Below are 23029 nucleotides of genomic sequence, written 5' to 3' on the forward strand. Positions count from 1 at the left end.
CGAAGACCATGTAGTGGCCTTGCAAATTTGAGCCACTGACGCCTGATGGTGGATTGCCCAAGATGCCCCCACATTCCTGGTGGAGTGTGCCTTCACCCGAAAGGGACTTTACCTTTCAAACCATATGCTTGAATGATCAATTGGTGGATACAATGAGAAATAGTCACCTTGGATGCTGCCTGCTCCTTCCTAGGCCCCTCTGGCAGGACAAATAGAGCAAGTGACCTGCTGGCCTGTGCTGTCGCCTTCAAGAAGACCCTTACAGCACAAACCACATCCAAGGTATGCAGAGATCTTTCTCTTGCTGACTAGGGCTAGGAAAGAATGAAGGCAGAACTATGTCCTGGCTGAGATGAAAGCTAGAAACCACATTTTTGGTAAAAAGTACGGATGAGGTCACAACACCGCCTTATGATGCAAAACCAGAAAGGGTTCTCTGCAAGATAGAGCTGCCACCCTTCTCGCAGAAGTGATTGCCACTAGAAACAACACCTTATGAGTCAACAGGACCAGTGGAATCTCTCCAATAGGTTAAAATGGTGGCTTTTGCAAAACCTCCAAAACCAAGTTCAGGTCCCAAGACACAGAGGCAACCTGACAGGAGGAGCCATACGCATCACTCCTTGAAAAAAAAAGTGCAGACCAAAAGGTAAGACGCAATGGGCTTCTGGAAAAAAAAATTAGCTAATGGTGAAACCGGGCCCTTAATGGTACCAACAGCCAATGTAAGCCGTCCAGGTTCTGTATTAAATGTTCCTAGAAACTTCTTTTTTAGCACCCAAGATGATGGGGATGACATAATCTGACACTCCCCTATTCTTCAGGAACTGGGTTACAATAGCCATGCCGTCAAATTTAGCAACCATAAAGCTGGGTGCAATATAGGACCTTGAGACAACAGGTCTGGCCGATATGGCAGGGTCCACAGCCCATCTACTGCCATCTTCAATATGTCCGCGTATCAAGACAGAGCAATCAGTATCACCGGAATAGACTCCTCTCAAATCCTGCATAAGAGACACGGAAGCAGCTGGATCATAGGAAAGGCATAAATCAGTGAGAACTGGTTCCTAGGAATCACTAAGGCATCTACCCCTGCTGCACGAGGGTCCCTTACCCTGGACACAAAAAGACCAACCTTGTTGTTGAACATGGATGCCAATAGATCTACATCCGGGTAACTCCATCACTGGCAGAATTCTTTGAAAACATCGGAATGCAAAGCCCATTCCCTTGGAATCAACTGCCAGCGACTGAGATAATCCGCCTGCCAATTTTCCACACCTGGAATGAACACTGCTGACAGACTTGGAACATATCTCTCTGCCCAGGTCAGAATGTAGCTCACCTCTTGAGCACCTTGACTCTCAGTACCGCCCTGGTGGTTCATGTATGCCACTGCTGTGGCATTGATGTACTGAATCCCTACAGGCCAACCCTGAAGCCTGGATGTCCAATACCTTAGAGCCAGCCTCACTGCTCGGAATTCCAGGACATTGATGGGAAGAACTCTTTCCTGTGCACGCCATGTTCCCTGAACTGTGGCCTCCCAATCCGAAAGGTTGGCATTGGTGGTTTCCAGCTTCCACACCACTAGCCGAAAGGATCTTCCCTTCTCCAAATTGCGAGTTATCAACCACCAATTCAGGCTCTGCCACACCTTTGGAGACAGAGATATGCAGTAGTCCAGGGCTGGAATCTTTTTGTTCCAAACAGATAGAATGTACCTTTGCAGAGGGGTTTGGAGTGTAATTGGGCATAGGGAATAGCCTCGAAGGAGGACACCATATTCCCCAGCAACCTCATACAGAGGTGAATCGAAGGATACCTCTTGGCCTTCAAACTGCAAACCTCGTTCCTCAGGGTGCAACATTTCCCTGGAGGCAGAATTACCTTTGCCTGAACAGTGTCTAGGACAATGCCCAAATACTCCAGGCTCTGCACTGGTTCCAGGGATGACTTCATGAGGTTGAGCACCCAGCACAGATATTTCCAGGATCTGGAAACGCTGAGCCCCTAGTGCAAACCGCAGAACTCTTTGGTGAGAAATGAATGTTGGTACATGCAGGTATGCATCCTTGATGTCTATGGACGCTAAAAAATATCCCTGCTGTAGAGAGGCCACTACTAACTGAACTGATTCCATACGAAAGGATTGGACATTTAAGAACTGATTTATCTCCTTGAGGTACAAAATGGGCCTTACATCCCAATTTGGTTTTGGGACTGTAAACAGGTTTGAATAAAACCCCTGAAACCGGGGGGCGTGGTCTGCCGCGATCCGGAATGGCCGCTTAAGCAAGGAGCTCCCGCCGGCCGAAGGCTTCTCCCTCTTCTGCATAGAGGATCGGGTGAGGCAGGGGCACATGACCATGGGGAAAACGGACCGGAACACACCCGGTTCCCGTTCCCGTTCCCCACGGGTCCCTAATCAGCCGCAATCGCGGCATATACAGGAGCTGTTCCGCTCCCAGAGGGACAGGGCCCAAGCAGCTTCCCCCTCTCCCCCCCCTCCTTCCTCCTCCACGGCAGCCTGTGCTCAGGGCAGTGACACTGAGCATGTCACTGACACAGTCCCTCAGCATGATCTCTCCTCTGACTCCCAGGCATTATCCCTCAGAGATCTTCAGGCGGTGGCTGCAGATATTAAAGTCACACTCACCACCGCCCTCAGTGACCTGCGAGAGGATTTACTTTCCTTGGGCACAAGGCTGGAGGGAGTGGAAATTGCTAGCCGCAATAATGCAGACGCCATAGCAGAAATACAGCAGACAACAGTCTCACACGCATCACATATCCGTGAATTCTACAGACAAATAGAGGATTTGGATAACCGTGGACGCAGACATAACATTAGACTCCGTGGTTTGCCAGAATCTGTGGAACCGAACGACATCTCTACAACGGTTGTGGCGATCTTTAATGACCTACTAGGTCGCCCGCCGGCCACGCCTATAGAGTTGGAACGAGCACACAGAGCACTCCGTCCCAGGGGCAGAGATTCTGATCCCCCAAGAGATGTAATATGTTGCCTAGTCAGTTTCCCACTAAAAGAGGACATACTCAGGCGCGCCAGGGACAGAAGGCGCCTCTTATATCAGGGGTCAGAAATACATTTATTCCAGGATCTCTCCAATATTACTCTGCAACAAAGACGGGAACTTCGCCCCCTATTGGATACACTCCGCTCACATAACATACCATATAGGTGGCGTTTCCCATTTTGTCTTTCCGCACAGGCGCAGGGGCGCACAGCCTACCTGCGAGTTCCGGAGGATCTGCCTAATTTCTGCACTTCCCTAGATATCCCACTAATCGACCTCCCCGATTGGTACAGCAATATGCGTCTCCCAGGTGTTCCGGAATCCAGACCGACGCCAAGTGAGATGGAATGGCAGGGCCCTGGCTCTCGCCGACGCCGATTGATTCCCGCAACCCCGCCGAGACTTCCAGCCGGTGGCTCTACCAGCATAACCAGCCCGACGGCCTCTCCTGCTCATCGCAGGCCTCGTCATGAAGCTTAGAGACCCTTCTCTACACTCTGTCCTGATTTTCTTAATTTACTGTGCGCTACCGCTGGTTTCATTGCTCACGATCCGTTCAGCCACTCTTCGGACTTTGTCTGCAAATTCCTTGTCCCATTTCGCCTTACCTATGGAGCTTTCTGATCTATCATCCTGGGATCTTCCCTCCACATGATCTGGACTGGACTCATTGGTACTCTTGCACACAGGCAGCCCTATGCATCTGGGGCCACTAAGATCTCATCCCTACGATTCTTGACCCTTAATGATTGTTAGGCACAGAATATTCCCATAAGTTCCTCCCTTCTACCCGCCCATTTTCTGCACCACCGCTGTCGCTTCGCAACGGGAATATCGGATCTACAACCAATTTAGTGCCCAACCTCCTCCATGACACCTCTGATAGGTCTATTGCCATCTAGAGTCCCCGGGTGGACTACGGAGGGCTCCGATCCTCTTCCATCTCCTGCACAGCTGACTCCGAGCCTATCCTGGGGACCTTCGAGGATATCGGATTCGCCAATGAAGGACTTTATGTCCCCCCACACGCATCGTATTCATCTCGCCTTGCACCGTTTCCAGAAGACTGAGTTGGGAGAGGATGAAGAGAGTTCCTCAGCACCATTTATCCTTTTTCACGTACTCTGATGAGCGGGTTGCTGAGTTTGGATTGGGAGGGGTGGGGGGGGGGGGGAAACCTTTGCTTATAATTTATTTATTTGTTTTTTTTTTTTTTTTTTTTTTTTTTTTTTTTTTTTTTTTACCTTCACATTGTTGCTGTGCACCTGTGAACGAGCATCACCTCAATGAGCTCTCCGGATGGAGACTCCTTGCAGAAATCGGTCTCTCCCATCCCGCTCTGTATCCTTTTTCACCTTCTGCATACTAATGAGTACCTCTGCTGAGGCTCCAATGTAGGTACTCTGCCTGTGCCTTCTTTTTTTTTTTTTTTTTTTTTTTTTTTTTCTCTCCCCACGCATTTCCTCCTATCTGATCTGAGGTGCTGCTCGGGTCCAGGAGTACCTTGAGAGTCCAGGCCGGGGGGGGGGTCGTTCTGTCATATTAGTTGTTCTCAATTTAGTATATTGTGTTTTTTTTTTGATATGCGATATTTGAGCTGTATGTTTTTTTCTGCACATGTTATGCCTTACTGTTCCTCTGCCAATATTTTGTGACTTCATGCGTTGTGAGACACTGCCTGTTCTCTCCCTGAGGAGAGGGCGGTCTGACCGTTCTATGAAGCCATACCTTTGAGGACGACATTCCTAGTAGTTCCACCACGGTATACTCGTGACACCATATTTCCGCTTTAGACTTACTACGTAGTGCTCCGTTCATATGGGTATCTCCCAAACATTGATATGGCTTGTTGCCTGTCTCACTTCCCTCACTTCCCTCCTAGCGCAGGCTACCGTTTTGTTCTTGACCCCAATTTCTCGCTAAATCCTGAGCCATACGCCCTACCAGGTGAGGGTTGATACATCTCCCTCGCCGGCTGGGTGTAGTCCCTCTCTGTGCATGCCCTATCCTCGCCCTACCTCTCCATTCCCTGCACTTTTTAAGGTCTTCCGTTCGGCGGGCCTCTTTTTTATTTTGGATTTCGACCCACTGCGTTCCCCACACAGTAAGCTCGGAGAGCTTTTACTGACTCTTGCCGGCTGTTTTTACTCCCTCCTTTCTCTTTTCTGTTACCCCTTTACCCCCCCCCCCCCCCATCTTCTCTTCCTTTCTCTTCTCCTTTTTTTTTATATATCTAGGCGGATTAGCTGGTCTTCTCCTCCCGCTGGTAGTTCTGTCTTTTTTTTTTTTTTTTTTTTTTTTTTTTTTCTCTTACCTGTATCTACTCTCCTTTCCCCTCTCTTATTTCTCTTTTCTTTTCTTTTATTTTATTTTATTTTATTTTTCTTTCATTTATCTCTTTTACTTTTTTTTTTTTTTTTTTTTTTTTTTTTTTTTTCTCTCCCCCCCCCCCCCCAATTCTATTCCCACCCTTTTAGTACCCTGTGTTCCCTTTTTTTTTTAGGTTGCTTTCACATACCTCTTTGGACATGTCTTCTCCCAAATCGTTGTCCGGACACTTGTCACTGAAAGTTCTATCTCTTAATGTGAAGGGCTTGAACGCGCCTGAAAAACGCTCCATTCTGCTCTCCTATTTATCTAAACAAAGAGCGGATATCGTTTTCCTTCAGGAAACGCATTTTAGACAGGATGTCATTCCCAAGCTCTTTAACTCACGTTATCCGACAGTCTTTCATGCCCCTAACCCTCATGCCAAATCAAAAGGTGTCGCCATCTTGATTGCAAAACATCTCCCTTTAACTATAACGGAGTCGCTCCCTGACTCAGAAGGTAGGTTCCTATTTCTAAAAGGTACTTTTGCCAACAGACCCATTACACTGGCAAATTTATATGCGCCCAATACCAAGCAGGTTCCCTTCTTCCGCTCAATCTCCACCTCTCTTTCTTCTTTTCAGTCGGGTGTACTGATCTTGGGGGGAGACCTTAATGTCCCTTTATGCCCCTTATTGGATTCCTCCTCGGGCAGTTCATTTTTACCATACAAATCCCTAAGACAGATCCGCACACAACTCCAGGATTTACAACTTCACGATTCTTGGCGAATCCTACACCCGAACGTTAAAGATTATACGTTCTTTTCTCCTCCACACAATAAGTACTCCAGAATTGACTACATTTTTCTCTCGCAAGTGGATCTGCCATTTCTTCATGACACCTCCATTGAACCAATGGTCCTATCGGATCACCATCCCATAACCATGACGTTGCGTTTTCCTGAAAAACACTCCCGCTCTAAGATTTGGAGATTGGACGCATCTCTTCTTTCCGACCCAACTCACGAAGCCGAGATCCGCTCCCAATTGGTAGACTACTTCGCGACCAACCAGACTTCAGATACCTCCTCCTTGACGCAATGGGAGGCACATAAATGCGTAATTCGCGGGGTTCTCATAGCCATGGCTACGAAGCGTAAAAGGGAGAGACAAGCACATTTGCGACGACTTATGGAGCGCATCCAGTTTTTGGAAAGAGTTCACAAACACAGTCAAGCGGCTTCTACCTTGACTGAACTCACAAACACTCGCACGCAGCTTTTGACCGAACTGGGTAAGGTGGCTAAACGTAGATATGTCTTGTCTCAAAAATTATTTTATGAGTTTGCGAACAAAAGCGGGCGATTCCTCGCCAGATCCCTTCAAGCGAAAAAGTCGAGCTTAACAATCCACAAAATCAGGGGTCCAGACGGTTCTTTTGCCACCACTAATGCTGACATTGCTTCTCATTTTGAGCAGTATTATAAGGCATTATATAATCTCCCTCCGGAACGTCCCCCACCTGAAACCAACAAACTCAGAGCCACGGTGATCTCGGACTTTCTTCATCTTTATAGCCCTTCTGCACTTTCTGAGACATCCGCCCTGGAACTGGAGCAAACTATCACGGCAGAGGAACTGTCGCGGGCCGTCAAACAAATGAAGTCTGGTAAAAGCCCGGGCCCTGATGGCCTGTCTGCGGTATATTACAAGGAGTTTTTACCCGTCTTGTCCAACCCCTTCCTCTCGGCTTTCAACACTTTCTCTTCACTCCCTGTGTCGTGTCATCGCCTTCTGGAAGCGCACATCATTGTCATACCCAAAGGAGATAAGGATGCAACTTTGGTTTCCAATTATAGGCCCATCTCCCTTCTGAATGTAGACGTGAAACTTTATGCTAAAATTCTGGCCAACCGTCTCCTCCCCTTACTCCCTTCTTTGATTAACCTCGATCAAGTGGGTTTCATTCCTGGCAGGGAAGCGAGAGACAATACTATCAAGGCCCTCAACCTTATCCATTGGCTTCGCACATCAAAGAATCCTGGGTTCCTTCTCTCTTTGGACGCTGAGAAGGCCTTTGACAGAGTGTCCTGGGATTATTTGAGGGCAACCCTTCAGGCGATTGGTTTGAGAGAACACATGCTTAATTTCATCATGTCCTTGTATTCTGGACCCACGGCACAGGTTCGGGTGAATGGCCATTTATCGAACCATTTCTCTCTCGGCAATGGCACGCGCCAGGGCTGCCCCCTTTCTCCTCTCCTCTTTGTGCTATCATTAGAGCCACTGCTGCGTAAACTCCGTTCCAACCCAGATATTAAGGGCGTTTCCGCACCGGCTCAAGAGTATAAACTCGCCGCCTATGCGGATGACATTTTACTGTTTCTAACGGAACCTCGGACCACCTTTCCCAATTTGCTTAAAGATTTCTCACTTTTTCAATACATGTCGAACCTTAGAATCAACCATTCAAAATCATACGCCCTCAACGTCACCCTCCCTTCTGATGTAGTCTCATTTTGCCGATCGCAGTTCCCGTTTAGATGGGACAGTGAGACTCTCACTTACCTGGGCATTCAGCTTACGTGCGACCTCTCTGACCTTTATGTAAAAAACTTTATCCCAGCACTTAAATCCATTCAGGAAGATCTCACTAAATGGCATCGACCATGCTTTTCCTGGTTCGGCAAAGCTGCTATATTAAAAATGAACATTCTCCCCCGCCTCCTCTATTTATTTCAAACCTTACCTATCCACTTGCCACCCGCCTTTTTCGCTTCATGTAGGAGAATGTGCTCCTTCTTCCTTTGGAACCACAAGCGTCCGCGCATATCTTTCTGCCAATTGGTTCTCCCCAAATCCAGGGGTGGAATTGGGCTCCCAGACCTCAGGCAATATCATTGGGCCTGCCATCTTTGCAGAATTATAGATTGGAATATTCATTCGACTACCAAAGACTGGGTGCATCTCGAAAACTCCTTCTCTCCTTCTCCTATAGCTTCGATCCCGTGGCTCTTGACGAAACATACCCCCCAGGCCCTTCTCACTCATCCACTGATTGGTCCTACCTTGAGCATCTTCCGCTCGATGTGCAAGTCGGCCTCCATCTCAGATGCCCCCAACCCTTTAACCTCCCTTTGCTTAAACCCGGACTTCCCTCCGGGTATGCACAAGGCCTTCCTGTCAGAACATTGGCCGTATGACCAGGTGAAAGCGGAACACTTTTTTCATAACGGCCAATTGAAATCCTACTCCTCTTTGGCGAGCACCATGAAAGATCGTACCTTCCCCTTTTGGGCCTACCTTCAAATCAGGCATTTTCTCACATCCTCTGTTCACCGCCACAAATGGACTCGTCCTCTCACCCCCTTTGAATCAATTTGTTCTAAGGCTGAACCCCAGCGGCATCTAATCTCATCCATGTACCTCCTTCTCACCGGTGATGGGAATCCTAACTCGCTCCCCGCTTGCCGAGCTTGGAGGAGAGACCTTGATATAGATTTTTCCTCCTCAGATTGGGACCAAATTTTTACATACTCCCACAAATGTTCGCTGAATGTATCGACCCAAGAAAACGGATACAAGCTAGCTTCCCGTTGGTACATTACCCCTTCTAGAACTCATCGTTTTAACCCTTCTCTACCCAATAATTGTTGGAGATGTGGAGCACCTGATGGGTCCCTTCTCCATATTTGGTGGTCCTGTCCTATCGTCCTGCCCTTCTGGCAGGAAGTCCACCGTATAACCTCGTCAGTGTCCACTTTACCTCTCGATTTCTCCCCGGCCCAATTTCTCCTCCACCATACACCGCTCCCCAAACGTCTATACTTCCGATCGTTAGCTATGCATATGATTAATGCTGCTAGACTCTGTCTTCCTGTGTTTTGGAGATCTACTCAACCCCCCTCAATAAAAGATTGGTTCACTCGTCTGGGAAGAGTTGCAGAGATGGAGGAGTTGATTGCTTCCTCCCAAGATAACCCGACTAAATTCTCCCATACTTGGTCGTGTTGGATTCACTTCCAAACGACCCCCGAATACCAATCCCTCATGGGTCTTTCTACCTGACTCTGAGCCAGACCTGTGGCTTTATATTGCACTATGTATTGTACTGACTCCTCGACCCTTGCTAGGCTGTCGATAATACTTTTCTATTATATCCCTTTCACTGATCAGGTAGTGAGACACTCCTTTTCCCTGGTGCTCGATTGTCTGCTTTATGTCTCTATCCCCTAGGGGATGAGCACACCAGCTCTGTCCTTGGAGCTTCCACCTCTATGACATGTCTATCCATACCGCCCCCCCCCCCCCCCCCCCTTAGTCTCCCTCCCCTTTGACCCTTACCCCCCTTCCCCTCTTTTTTTTTTTTTTTTTTTTTTTTTTTTTTTTTTCTTCTCTTCTTTGGCTTTCCAGCTTCTCACCATTTTTTATTTTTTCTTTCCTTCCGACTCCTTCCTCATTGTGCCCTGTACCTGCCATTACTGTTTTTGTTGTTATTCACATCTTCTCCACTTCATTTTTTCCCTTTTTCTTTTTCCTCTACACATATGTTTATTCCGCTGTCCATAGGCAACCTAATCTCACACCCGGATTACACTTGCACATGTGCCTCTCCCATTCCACGGAGTTTTTTTCATATGCGTTGGTTACCTTTGAGTGGTACCTTTGCTGCTCCTCCTGGATAACACCGAGCTTTCTATATTTTCGCAACTTTTTCCTTGCACCAGAAGCCCAGCACCTTTAGCTTTATCCCCTTCCCCCCTACTCTGCTCCTCGATGATAAAAGATATCTGGGGGTGCACATAAATGATCCTGCTCGTTTGGTGATATTTTGTATGCTATGTGGTGATTTTGATTGGTGTTTGCCTTCTTTGTTTTTGGCTGTATTCTCGTGTTTTTTTTTTTTTTTTTTTTTCCAAGTTCAACTTCATTATTGTTACAGGTGACACAAGAGGGCTTTATTATTTTGTTCGCCTGCATATTTCTTTTTGTCTGGCATGTGCGATTTGTGTTTTACCGCGTTTTTCTTTGGCACATTGTATTACGTTGTACAATTTATACCATTTGTATGTTCTGACTTTTTCTCAATAAACTTTGTGGAACAAAAAAAAAAAAAACCCCTGAAACCTTTTGCCCACTGGAACCTCCGTGATTACTCCTTGAGCCAATAGGCACACAAGTGCCTAAAATAAAGCTCTTCTTTTCTCTGGATTTATTGATATATTTGATTGTAGAAACCAGGGAGAAATACCCAAAATTCCAGTCTGTAGCCCAGAGAAAACGTGGAAATTTCCCATTTGTCTTAGATTAGAGCCCTCCATGCGGCCATAAAATTCAAAAGTCTTCCCCCACCCAAACAAGTGGGGGAACCCTTTCATAAGGAGGCAGACTTTGGATCTGTCTTAGATAACTTTTGCACCCAGGGTCTCCTTTGGTTTTGATTCTGAGATCTACCCCTGGAGGCTGGGACCTGTGTGTGGAAAAATGACTGCCTGGTAGATGAGGGCCCAGCAAATAAAGCCCTGACACCTTAAAAGAAGAGCATTTGGATTTCCTCTGAGAGGGTAGAAGAGTACTTTTACCCCCTGAAATCTTTTGGATATATTTGTCCAAATCTTCTCCAAACAGCCATTCCCTATGAAAGGGAAAACCTGCCAACAATTTTTTGCATGGCAGTTCTGCTGACCAACTCTTCAGCCACAAAACCCTGCGCAAGTGCACGGATAAGAAGGCCAAGTGAGAAATTTGCTGAATTGAATCCTTAAGAGCATGCAGAACATCCTTCAAATCCTCGGTCGAGCATTCCCCCTGCACTGATGGTCTTCCAATCTGTTGCTTGACACGGTTAGGAAGCCTCTAGCAAATGCCAATAGCTGCCACAGCTGACTGTGCAGCAGAACCTGCCAGGGACAAGGAGGCCTTAAAAAGAGACTCCAGCTTCTTATCCGCTGGGTCCTTGAAAACCTGTACATTATCCACAGGACAAGTTAAAGATTTATTCAGGGATGAAACAGCTGCATCCACTACAGGCAACCCCCATTTCTTAACAAACTTTTGTTCCATGGAGTACAAAACAGAAAACCTCTTTGGTGGAACAAAAACCCTGCCTGGGTGATCCCAGTAAACATACATAATTTGCTCCAGAAGAGCATGCACCAGAAAGGGCTGAGTACTCTGTAAAGGCTTCAAACATCCCAGGGAAGAATGAGTGACCTCACAGGTTTCTTTTGGAGGTAGCCTAAATCCGGACTGTACCATACTGTATCAGTGAGGTCTATGACTAAAAGTCTCTGCGACTGGGAGGCAGAGACCTGCTGCTTCTCCTGAGGCTATGACTCCTCAGACAAAAATTCTACTGCCTGACCTTCCTCCAGCTCTTCCTCATCCTCTGGCTGCATCCACTCCTGCTCCAGGATTGGTGGTTCTAGTGACAGGATCTATCCCGCTTCTTAGTCCCCTGAGAAACTGATGTAATCATCCCAGCAATCTTATCTTATAAACCTGCTAAGGCTGAAGCAAGATCATCCTTGGTTACATGTGCTGAGGCAGAAGCCCCAGTAGTAGCCACAAATAGATGCAGCGGCTCAGACTGCCCAGTCGCTTTGGCCTGTCAGGAGAGGACATTACAGCGGACCTTCAGCTAGGTTCCTGAGGACATGGCAGTGGCACATTAATGAACTTTCCTGCTGTACCTCCCCCTCTCCGCTTTCTGGAAGAAATTACTTAAGATAGCGCATAACTGTGCACCTCCAGGGACAAGGAGGCCTTAAAAAGAGACACAGATCACAATGAAACAGCTATGCAAGTAGTGTGCTGAAGTAAAAACACTCAATGCAAAGGCTGCCTTATGAGCGACCTAGGGCGCTTCATGACTGACTGGTTCACGCTTCCCCCTCAGGGGAGTACTCGCGTGCCCCTGCTGAATAGCAGCCACATGTGTCCTCTCCTTTTCCCTCCAATTTAGAGCTTTGTTTGTTTCTCTTTACAGAGAGAAAAAAAAAGGAGATATCTTACCAGTCCTGCCACAGGTCCCTAACTTCCGTTAGGCACCAACCTTCAACCATCACAGCAGGCATTGTCATACAGACCTTCAAGGACTACCGCCTTGGACCCCTATAGCACCCTCCTGGAAGCGCCTTGGTCAGATTTAAAACTGCACAGGGTCCAGTGCCATAAGGCTGCATTACAGGTAAAACCTTGAGGGTTCTTCTTATCCAACGAAGCTCAGGTACCATCCATTTTAGCTCATAGCCTTCCAAATGGATCTGATTAAAGTCCCTGATTCTCTAATGGAACTGTTCTGGATTTTCGCATGTTTCAAGAGCACAGCGACACTTTTAGTGACCATCCACCTTACAGACACTGGTGAAAAAAACTGAGGGACTTCCTGTATAGGAGGGGTTATATAGGGGAGGACCTCTTCTCTGATTGGTCAGCCAGTGTCCATTCACCTATAGGTGGCCTATAACCCACAGTCATGAATAGCCTGCTCTGTGTCACGTCACGTGATGAGTGATAAAGGAAACGTGTATAAAGATACAGTGAAATTATGAAAATAGCACATGTTTTTACTTTCTTTTTTTATAGACTGCTTTAAAATTTTCTGCAGGACAATATTGCCAAGAAAAGGCCTTGTTTGTACCAAAAAATTCAGATATACAAATACTGATAAAGTTACTTTGTTATCTCTAGTACTGATAAAGCTGAAATTTTAAAAATGGGTCTGGTCCATTGGAGATATACAGGTGTGAGAGGTGAAGTGGTTAAGAACACAGTGGTGTCCTCTCCTGATGACTGTCAGTGAAAGAGTAGTAGCAAAAATGGAAAAGAAACAGAGGGTGCATCAGCCTAGTGCATTATCCTTAAGGCTTCACTTTATTAATAAACAAATGTGGTAAGTATCATAGTCACAAACCAACAGATGTGTCTCAGCTTATCACAATGACCGTAAGATCCAGCTCACGGGACATGACAACTAATGGTACAGATGCAAAGAACCAACTGGCTTAGCTAACCAGAGTTAAAAATAAAGGAGAAATAATAGATTTTGTCTAAGGACTCGTTCACACTTGACTAATTTCTATCTCTTGCAAAACACCCCTATAGCATTTGACAGGCGTTAGACAGGTGTTTGGGAGGCATTTTTAATGCTTCCCAAACGCCCTAGGCACGTTTTTGAGACGTTTGCCAAGCATTAGAACTGCACCACAAATGTCTATGATGAAGTTTAATAGTATTAACACTCCACAAACGCCTACCAGGCGTTTGAGGCGCGTCACCATAGACTTGAATGAGAGGCTTCAACTCCTCCTGACTCGACATGAGTTGTCAATATTGCTGCGGCGCTAAAGCTTCAGTATGAACAGCACTGTGTGCTGCCATATGTATAATAGGCATTTGAGGAGCATTAACAACACTTCCTAAACACCTAACACCTGTTAACAAAGCTAGTGTGAACGTAGCCTTAGTCTGCTCATTGGGGCCAAAAAGTATATTTCCTGGAGCCAGTTAGAAAAAGCTGATTAGGAGACAGTTAAAACTCACCCTATCAACTGTTCCAGAAGGGCAAGGTCTCTCTATGCCACACATTGAACAATAATTGTATATGTTCTGTAAAAGAGAGTGAACATTAGTTTTACCTGCCTGAAATACAATCTTAATTCACCTATAATTAAATAAAAGTAGGAGCTCGGTGGAACAAAACAAGTTTCAGTGAGATTGTTCAATGAAATGATCATTTTGATATTCTAATCTAATAAAGAGATAATTGATAGTATTTCACTACCATTTTGGTTGTTTTTGACCAATTTTGTAGTACTGAATCGAAGATGAAAGCATGGATTGAAAATATTCTGATAATATTTCAACTGTTTAATTTAGTGAGTATCTGATTGATTTTGAAATAATTTCTTTAAATTTTTCCGAGACATTCAAAGTTGAAAGTGCTTGATGCAGACAAATTTACCATATGTGTTACACTGAACTAAGGTTTCATGCAATCCATTAAAACTATTATATCAAACAGTAAAACAAACTGAAAACTATTGCAGGGCCTTATATTTAATCACCCCACCATGGTCATGTTCTAAATGGTTTTGCTCCAGGCTCTTCTTCCCACCGTCTATATGCATTCTTCTAAGTTAACTTGTTTCTGTTCAAACTGGTATACAGTGCCTTGAAAACGTACTCATACCCCTTGAAATTTTCCACTATTTTTGTTATGTTACAACCAAAAACATAAATATATTTTATTAGGATTTCATGTCATAGACCAACACAAAGTGGCACATAATTGTGAAGTGGAAGAAAAATGATAAATCATTTTAAAACGTGTTTACAAATATATATCTGAAAAGTGTGGCATGCATTTGTATTTATCCCTCTTTACTCTGATGCCCCTAACTAAAATCTAGTGGAACCAATTGCCTTCAGAAGTCACCTTATTAGTAAATAGAGTCCACCTGTGTGTAATTTAATCTAAGTATAAATATAGCTGTTCTGTGAAGCCCTCAGAGGTTTGTTAGAGAACATTAATGAACAAACAGCATCATGAAGGCCAAGGAACACACCAAACAGGTCAGGGATAAAGTTGTGTAGAAATTTAAAAATGGGTTAGGTTGTAAAAAAAATATCCCAAGCTTTGAACATTTCACAAAGCACTGTTCCATCTATCATCTGAAAGTGGATAGAGTATGGCACAACTGCAAACCTACCATGACATGGCTGTCCACCTAAACTGACAGGCCAGGCAAGGAGAGCACTAATCAGAGAAGCACCGAAGAGGCCCATGGTAGCTCTGGAGGAGCTGCAGAGATCCACAGCTCAGGTGGGAGAATCTGTCCACAGGACAACTATTAGTTGTGTACTCCACAAATCCGGCCTTTTATGGAAAAGTGGCAAGAAGAAAGCCATTGTTGAAAGAAAGCCATAAGACATCCCATTTGCAGTTTGTGAGAAGCCATGTGGGGGAGACAGCAAACATATGGAAGAAGGTGCTCTGGTCAGATGAGACCAAAATTTTACTTTTTCGCTTAAAAGTAAAACGCCATGTGCTGTGAAAAACTAACACTGCACATCACACTGAACATTCCATCCCCACTGTGAAACATGGTGGTGGCAGCTTTATGTTGTGGAGATGCTTTTCTTCAGAAGGAACAGGGAAAATGGATGGAGCCAAATACAGGGCAATCTTAGAAGAAAACCTGTTAGAATCTGCAAAAGACTTCAGACTTGGGCAGAATTTCATATTCCAGCAGGACAACGACCCTAAACATACAGCCAGAGCTACAATGGAATGGTTTAGATCAAAGCATATTCATGCATTAGAATGGCCCAGTAAAAGTCCAGATACAAATCTAATTGAGAATCTGTGGCAAGACTTGAAAATTGCTGTTCACAGACACTCTCCATCCAATCTGACAGAGCTTGAGCTATTTTGCAAAGAAGAACGGGAAAAAATTTCACTCTCTAGATGTGCAAAGCTGGTAGAGACATCCCCCAAAAAGACTTGAAGCTGTAACTGCAGTGAAAGATGGTTCTAGAAAGTTTTGACTCGGGGGGGGGGGGGGCTGAATACAAAGGCACGCCACACTTTTCAGATATTTATTTGTAAAAAAGTTTATGTTTTTGGTCTACAAAATGTGGAAAATTTTAAGAGGTCTGAATTTTTTTTCAAGGAACTGTAGTGTGTGTCTATAAATGTGGTAGGGACATTAGATTGTTAGCTTCTCTGGTGCAGGAACTGAATGTATTATAAAAAGCACTGTATAAAAGTAGTGGTGTGCTTTACAAATGTGCTCAGTGCTTTGCTTGTTTTGCCATTAAGAAGCAACCAAAGTGTTATGTATTTCTATGAATGGACAAAAATGTGCTGGGAGGAACACAGCCTGATAATGTACCCTTTAAAAAATGCATATGATCAGGCTCTCCTATTCTGTACTAATTTCTGCGGTGTTATGCAAAAAACACATTGTAGGACACTGCAGACTCCACTTCTGATGTTTATATTAAAAACAGCAATTTCCAGATGACAGCAGTATCCCCTCACCATTATAAAAAGAACCCCTCAGGGATTAATTTATAGGCAACTTTTAGGATCAGAGGTCTAGTTTAATTGTTACAGTTAACTTACTGAAGCTCCTGCCGCAACATACTCATCACACCGCGCTCCAATGTTAGGAGGCTCCAGCAACTGGTCAATCCCATGGGCGATTCCCTCAGTAAATTCCAGGTCCCGCTGAATAATCTTAGCATTGTTTTCATTTAACAGTATATCACCCTGGACAGAACAGAAAGTAAAACAGAAAAAAATCAGACCATCCCCTCCTAAGTAACTTAAAGAAAACAAAAGGCAAAACTTTTTTTTCCCATTTTGGATAGAATAAGGAAGGGCTATAACCCGTCAATTTTTTTTGCCATCTACATTCCATTGTGAAGATTTCCTTTCATTTCCTGTCCCAAAGCCAAAACAAAAACTGAGAAGAAATCCATTTCAAAGTGAGGGAATTCCTGGTTCTCGCCAATGTCAGAGGAGCTTGGGTTTCCATTGGAAGATTTTTCATCTATTACTGTTCTGGGGACAACCCAGAATTTGAGATTTTCTTTTACTTTCACTATAAAGTGATAGTAATAAACATGACTAATAGAGAGGGTGAATCTCCCTAACAGAAGCACAGACAGCAATAAAAACCTGACAGGTGTTCGACTTCTCCACACTGTCCAAAACTAAAAAAAACTAAAAAAAAGTACTAAAAAGTTATACTTTAATGGCCATGTTCACCTAACACTGTAAAGTTTTATGAGTAGTTTGGTGTGTAAATTCCATTAGGAGCATAACGTATTGGACTCCATCCAGGGCCGCCATAAGGGGGGAACAGATGCCCAGGCCCCAACCAGGGCCGTCTTTAATGCAGGGCAAAAGGGGCAGCTGTCCTGGACCCAGTTGTTATGAGGCCCAAAGCAGCTGCCCCTGATGCTTTGTCATGGAGAGTCCTGGTCTGGTGATTGCAAGAGCAGGGCAGGAAAAGCAGAGTCCTCAGGGCGGAGGCAGGCTGATAGCACCTTGCTCATCTCTACATGGGGAGCAGGTGGCTACGGGGAAGATTAGCAACGAGGGCAGCTAGGACAGACAGCCCAGGAGGGAGAAGACCTCCACCACCTCCCTGACCCCCAAAGAGGTTAGCAAAAGCCGGCACAGCATCCCTGATGCCTCCCAGAGCCTGGACTCCTTTTCCAACCTCCTCTCCGCTCTCAGCTCCAACATTAACAGTGCTGGTGGTCCGGAGGATGAGGACTGGCGGGAGGCACAGGTAGCCAGGGATCCACTGCAAGAAGAGCACCCCATTATCACACAGAAGGAGAAAGGGCCCTGCCGGCTGCTGGCCATTATGATCATCTTACTGCTAGCATGGAAAGTTCAGGCATCACATACACCTGCTCGCAGACAAGGATTGAGACAGTAGGGCACTGCAGGGACTGCAGACAGGGACAGGGCTGGGGGTGTCTCTCTTATCTTCTCCCACTCCTCTCTCTCACCCCCCCCCTCTCTCTCATACCCTCCCTCAACCCCCACCCACCCTCTCACTGCTCTTTTCCACTCTCTTACACCCCTCTCTCTCTCTCACCACCCTCCATGGAGGACATGAGATTAGGGGAGGGCATAGGATGGAGGAGTTGGGACTGGAGGAGGAGGACATGGAATGGGACTGGAGAAGGAAGAGGACATGGTATGAAGGACATGGGATGGAGGAAGAGTGTTGTCTTATATCACCCTGACAGAAGGCAGATCTGTTGTCTTATATCCAACACAGAGGATGATGAGTGTATTTATACATGTATTTTACCACAGCAACTAGTCCAAAAGTTCTTTTCCATAAAGAGGTTTAATGAGCTCAGAAACAATCCACGACAGAGGTATGGGCAAGGCAGATAACAGGATACTTAGAATATTCATGCAATCAGACACCTTTAGAGGACCCACTTTCTCCTTTCACAACTCAACCAAAAAACCTTCCCTAATATACACCTTTTCCCATTGACCAAAGCATTGGGCAATCTGATTGGTTGGTTTTATGAGCATGTTTGATCTTAAGTGTTACAAACAATGTGTCTGGACCCAGATCATCTGTATGCATAGATTTCAATTAAATTTAATTAAGTAAAATAGATACTCTTTGTCTTGTTTATGGAAAAACTGTAATCTTTAACATCCTTGTACAAAGGTGGACACGATACCTAAGTTGAAATTTTCTTCACCATAAACAACTATACTATATATATATATATTTAAGACGCCTTAAACCCATTTACCATATACTTCTCATACTGTTTAAGGGAAAATTGCATGTTTTTACCCTTCTTGCATAAGTAAAGACTCTACCTCTTTAAAAAGGCTATTACTCATAAATAAGGGCCTCATGAATATTTAAGACACTTCTAAATCTAATGAGACAAACTTGTATTTTACAGTGCTGGTAGATTTGCAAATAACCTGCTCTGAAACAGCCCCTGACTTTCCACATATTTGTCCAAAAACAGGTTAGCCCAAAATAACAAAGGTAAGATAATTACCTCGTACATAAATTAACATAGTAAGGAGTCCTTAGCTATCCTTTTGGTCAATAATGTGAATATGCACATACATATATATATATATATATATATATATACACATGCATACATACATACATACACACACAGTGGTGTATTTAGGGTTTTGTGCTGCCCATACAACACAAATATCGCCTGCCCCCACAGACACTGACCAAAACCCCCCCTTCTCCCTCCCGCGGAGAGAGCCTGACATTGACCAACAACACCCCTGCCCCCCACCTGGGAGAGCCTTCCACTACCCCCCTCGGCGATGGAGAGAAAAACACTCATCTTCACAGCTCTGTACATCCCCGGGAACGAGAGTCAGGCTCTACATACACTATCAAGCAGCCTGCAGCCTCTTTCGGATCCCACCTGGTTGCTATGGTGCGCATGTCCCTTCTTTCATCCCTTCTGACGGGGAGCTGCTGCCCCCCTGAAAAATGCCACCCTAGGCAAGTGTCTTGTTTGCCTTGTGGTGAATACGCCCCTGTATATATATATATTTACAATGTCCTACAAGGAGGAGGGCATGGGATGGAGGAGATGGGACTGGAGGAGGAGGACATGGGATGGAGGAGATGGGACTGGAAGAAGACATGGGACTGGAGGAGGAAGACATGCGATGGAGGATAAAGACATGGGATAGAGGAGAAGGATATGGGATGGAGGAGGAGGGCATGGGATGGAGGAGATGGGACTGGAGGTGGAGAACATAGGATGGAGGAGATGGGACTGGAGGTGGAGAACATAGGATGGAGGAGATGGGACTGGAGGTGGAGAACATAGGATGGAGGAGATGGGACTGCAGGAGAAGGAGGACATGAGATGGAGGAGATGGGACTGGAGTAGGAATAGGACATGGGACTGAGGAGATGGGACTGGAGAAGGAAGAGGACATGGGATGGGTGAGATAAGACTGGAAGAGAAGAACATGAGATGGTGGAGATGGGACTGGAGAAGAAGGAGGAGGACATGGGATACAGAAGGAGGAGGACATGGGATGGAGGAGATGGGACTGGGGAAGGAGGAGGACATGGGATGGGCAAGATGGGATTGGAGAAGGAGATGGGACAGGAGGAGGACATGGAATGGAGGATATATTAAGTTGTAAGAGTGCTAAAATAAAAGTGGGTGCACTGAAGGACTCGTTTGGATGGCCAGTGGGCAGATTCGGTGGGACAGCCAATGGGCGGGTCCTGGGGAATGTTGGTGGTCAGGCCAAGGAGGGCTCAGGCCTAAAGTTGTGTAAAGGGTCCGAAAATGTCTGATGGCTGCCCTGACTCCATCAACCCACATCCTCTCACCAGTTAAGTTACAGCAGTTAAATTTAGGTTACACGTGGTAGTCTCCACCCTATGATTTCTGCAGTCATTACTATGCATGCTTCACACAGACCACTACTTAAAGCAATTTCATATCCCACCCTACTGAACATGTATGCCCTATCCTCCAAGTACTTTTCAAATTACATGAAAGTAAATACAAATCAGTCAAAACTAGCCTTTTTATTCTTAGGTTACTGGAAAGATGAGTGTTCACAAGCCTCTCAGAGTCTATAAGGGTGGTATTTCCATGCAAGAGTGTTTGTTGCCATCCCATTCCACAAGTCCATAACAAAGCTGTCACTGTCCCATAGCTAGAAGCGGGACAAATAAAGCAGGTGCCCTGCTCACAGAAGAGAGGGGACACCTCAAATCTACCAGAAATTGTATCAAACTCAAAAGTGAAGGGAAAGAAATGAAAGTGCTTTATTCACAAATGGATCATAAAAAGCCAACATATTTCATAGATCTATGTTGCATATATTAATTGACAGTACAGTAACGCAAGTTTCACTTTACTAACTAAAATATGATAATGAACAACACATTTTTGTGAGATATGATGCTTGGTATATGGTTTGTTCTACATTAAAGCAGAACTGACACAAAAAATCTACTTCTTGCATACTGCTCCATGTAAAATCATTTGCATTAAAGAAAAAACAAAAACAAAACACATAGCAAACACATCTTTGGAAAAAAGTTAGAAAATGTACTTACCCAACACCCAGCTTCTGCACAGAAAGGTAAAGTAGTAGTCTTTCCTTTGAGACCCTGGAATTGGAGTATAACAAATCTTCTGGAAAATGCCCTAGTGCAGTGCAAGGGCATCTTCTTGTAAGATTGAGGATCCTTCGCACTATTGTTATTTATTATATTTTGCTTTGTAACTATATATATATATATATATATATATATATATATATATATATTTATTATTAATATTTATTAAAGAAAAAGTTTTCAATACACCAGAGGTAGAGGTTTATTTTTCTGAAGAAGGGTACAAAAGATCCCTACAAAAGATCCCTATTTTTGATCTCAGAAGTGCTTCAAACTGCTGTCAATAGTATTTGTCCATTCCAGCCTTTGGTATAACTGGTCCTATTCTAAACACAGAAATATTCATTTGTGGGTGAAATGGCCTTTAAATGTTTTCTAAATGTCATGTTTTCATTCCAAAAAATTACATAGTAAAGGAAGAATACTCACAATATTGGTTGTGCTGCACCGAAAGGAAACTGTGGAACCATGCAGTGTCCTAAGCGATTTGGCTTCAGGCAAGCTTGCTGCAGTAATCTGGAAAGAAACGTCATACATTAGTTAACGGACATATCTTGTTTATACAGACATTGAGGGCATGCATGCAGAAAATTAGCTGCTTCCCAAGCTTCTGTAAACTCCACCGATAGCTATTATAATTGGCTCTTCCATTGGTACTCATATACAATCAACAATATTGCTCAAGGTTCAATATTGTCTAATGAATGTATAAATGAAAGTAGACTATTCAAGAAAACTAGTAGAACTATAACTTATACCAACTAAAGATCACAATCATTATTAATATTTTCTCAATTTTTGTTATTCTAGCAGCTTTTCAAAGCTTTTTTGAACTATAATTTGTAAAATCACAGTAAACATATCTGAAATATACTGTATTGCATGTTACCAGTCAAATATTGGACACAACTAAGCAAATACTGTAGAATTTTGAAACAGATTGTCCTTAGTCACATGTGATGACACATCTGTACAGTTTACAATGAAATAAGACAACTTCTTGTTCTTCTTCTTTACTTCTTGTTCTTTACTTAAAATCTGTTTCCTGGATTTTATTGAGGGACACAACATTCAGGATCAATTGGGTAATACTGACACCAAAATGAGGATTTGGACACTGGAAACAAAAAAGCAGTGGCCTGCCTGCCACAATTCTCATCAGAATTGCAGAGTCAGATAGCTCTTGAACTGTAGAGTCCACGTTTTATAGCAGAAAGTCAGACGTTTTTCTTATAGGGTAGCTCTCCATCTTAAGACAAAGATACTTCAAGCAACATATTGGTTTCAGCACTCACTTTTGAAGGTTCAAGTTCCAACCAAACCTTCTATCTGCATTACATTATTAGCCAAAACCATTGCCGACTAATCCCTCAATAGGAGATCACCCAGATATCCCACAATGGGAAAGCCCTGGGAACATAACAAGGCTTGGACAGAGGCCAGTGCCTTGATGAAAACTCAGAGTGTGCAAGACAGACCAAATGGTAGGGTAAAAAAAATGGTAGTGTTGAGTATCCACAGAAAAATGAAGCAAAAGATGAGGACATGGAGTACACATCCTTGGTATCCACAGAGACTAGAAATAATCCCTGATGATGTCAGACCTAATGGATTCCATACAAAATGTTTGGACCTGAATGAAAACATTTAGGCCTTTGGATCCAAGATGGGTCAGATACCCCTTTTGGTTTGGGAATTGTAAAAAGGCTGGAATAAAAAACATTTCCACCTTTGGAACCATGGCGATAACTCATTGATCTAAAAGATTTGCAAGAGTAGCATGAAGTTTTCCCAGTCTGTGTTCGGAGACACAAGAAGGATGTAAAACATGAAGCAAGAAGGGAACAGAGGTCAGAACCCTAGTTTGTAGCTTCTGGAAACCATGCCCCTATGCTTCCTCACAGTTGTCAGCAAGGGTCAACAGACGTCCCCCAACTTGGAAAACAGGGGGGGTCCCTTCATGCCATATGGAGGA

General features: G+C 44.4%; 1 protein-coding gene and 1 pseudogene across 1 annotated transcript in view; both read right to left on the reverse strand.

Moving 5' to 3' along the window:
- Positions 1-23029, reverse strand: part of STAB1 (stabilin 1) — a 317318-nt gene that overhangs the window by 98966 nt on the left and 195323 nt on the right. Inside the window, exons 52-54 of the mRNA XM_089681924.1 lie at positions 21484-21570; positions 16488-16634; positions 13901-13966 (exon numbers count right to left, since the gene is read on the reverse strand). Of these exons, the coding sequence (XP_089538050.1) occupies positions 13901-13966; positions 16488-16634; positions 21484-21570 (300 nt within the window). The remainder of the gene's footprint in view (positions 1-13900; positions 13967-16487; positions 16635-21483; positions 21571-23029) is intronic.
- LOC149458650 (uncharacterized) lies at positions 1001-1965 on the reverse strand (annotated as a pseudogene).

Source organism: Staurois parvus, unplaced genomic scaffold (genome assembly GCF_062004578.1).
Source record: "Staurois parvus isolate SC_StPar_1 unplaced genomic scaffold, SC_StPar_1.0 ptg000282l, whole genome shotgun sequence".
NCBI lineage: Eukaryota > Metazoa > Chordata > Amphibia > Anura > Ranidae > Staurois > Staurois parvus.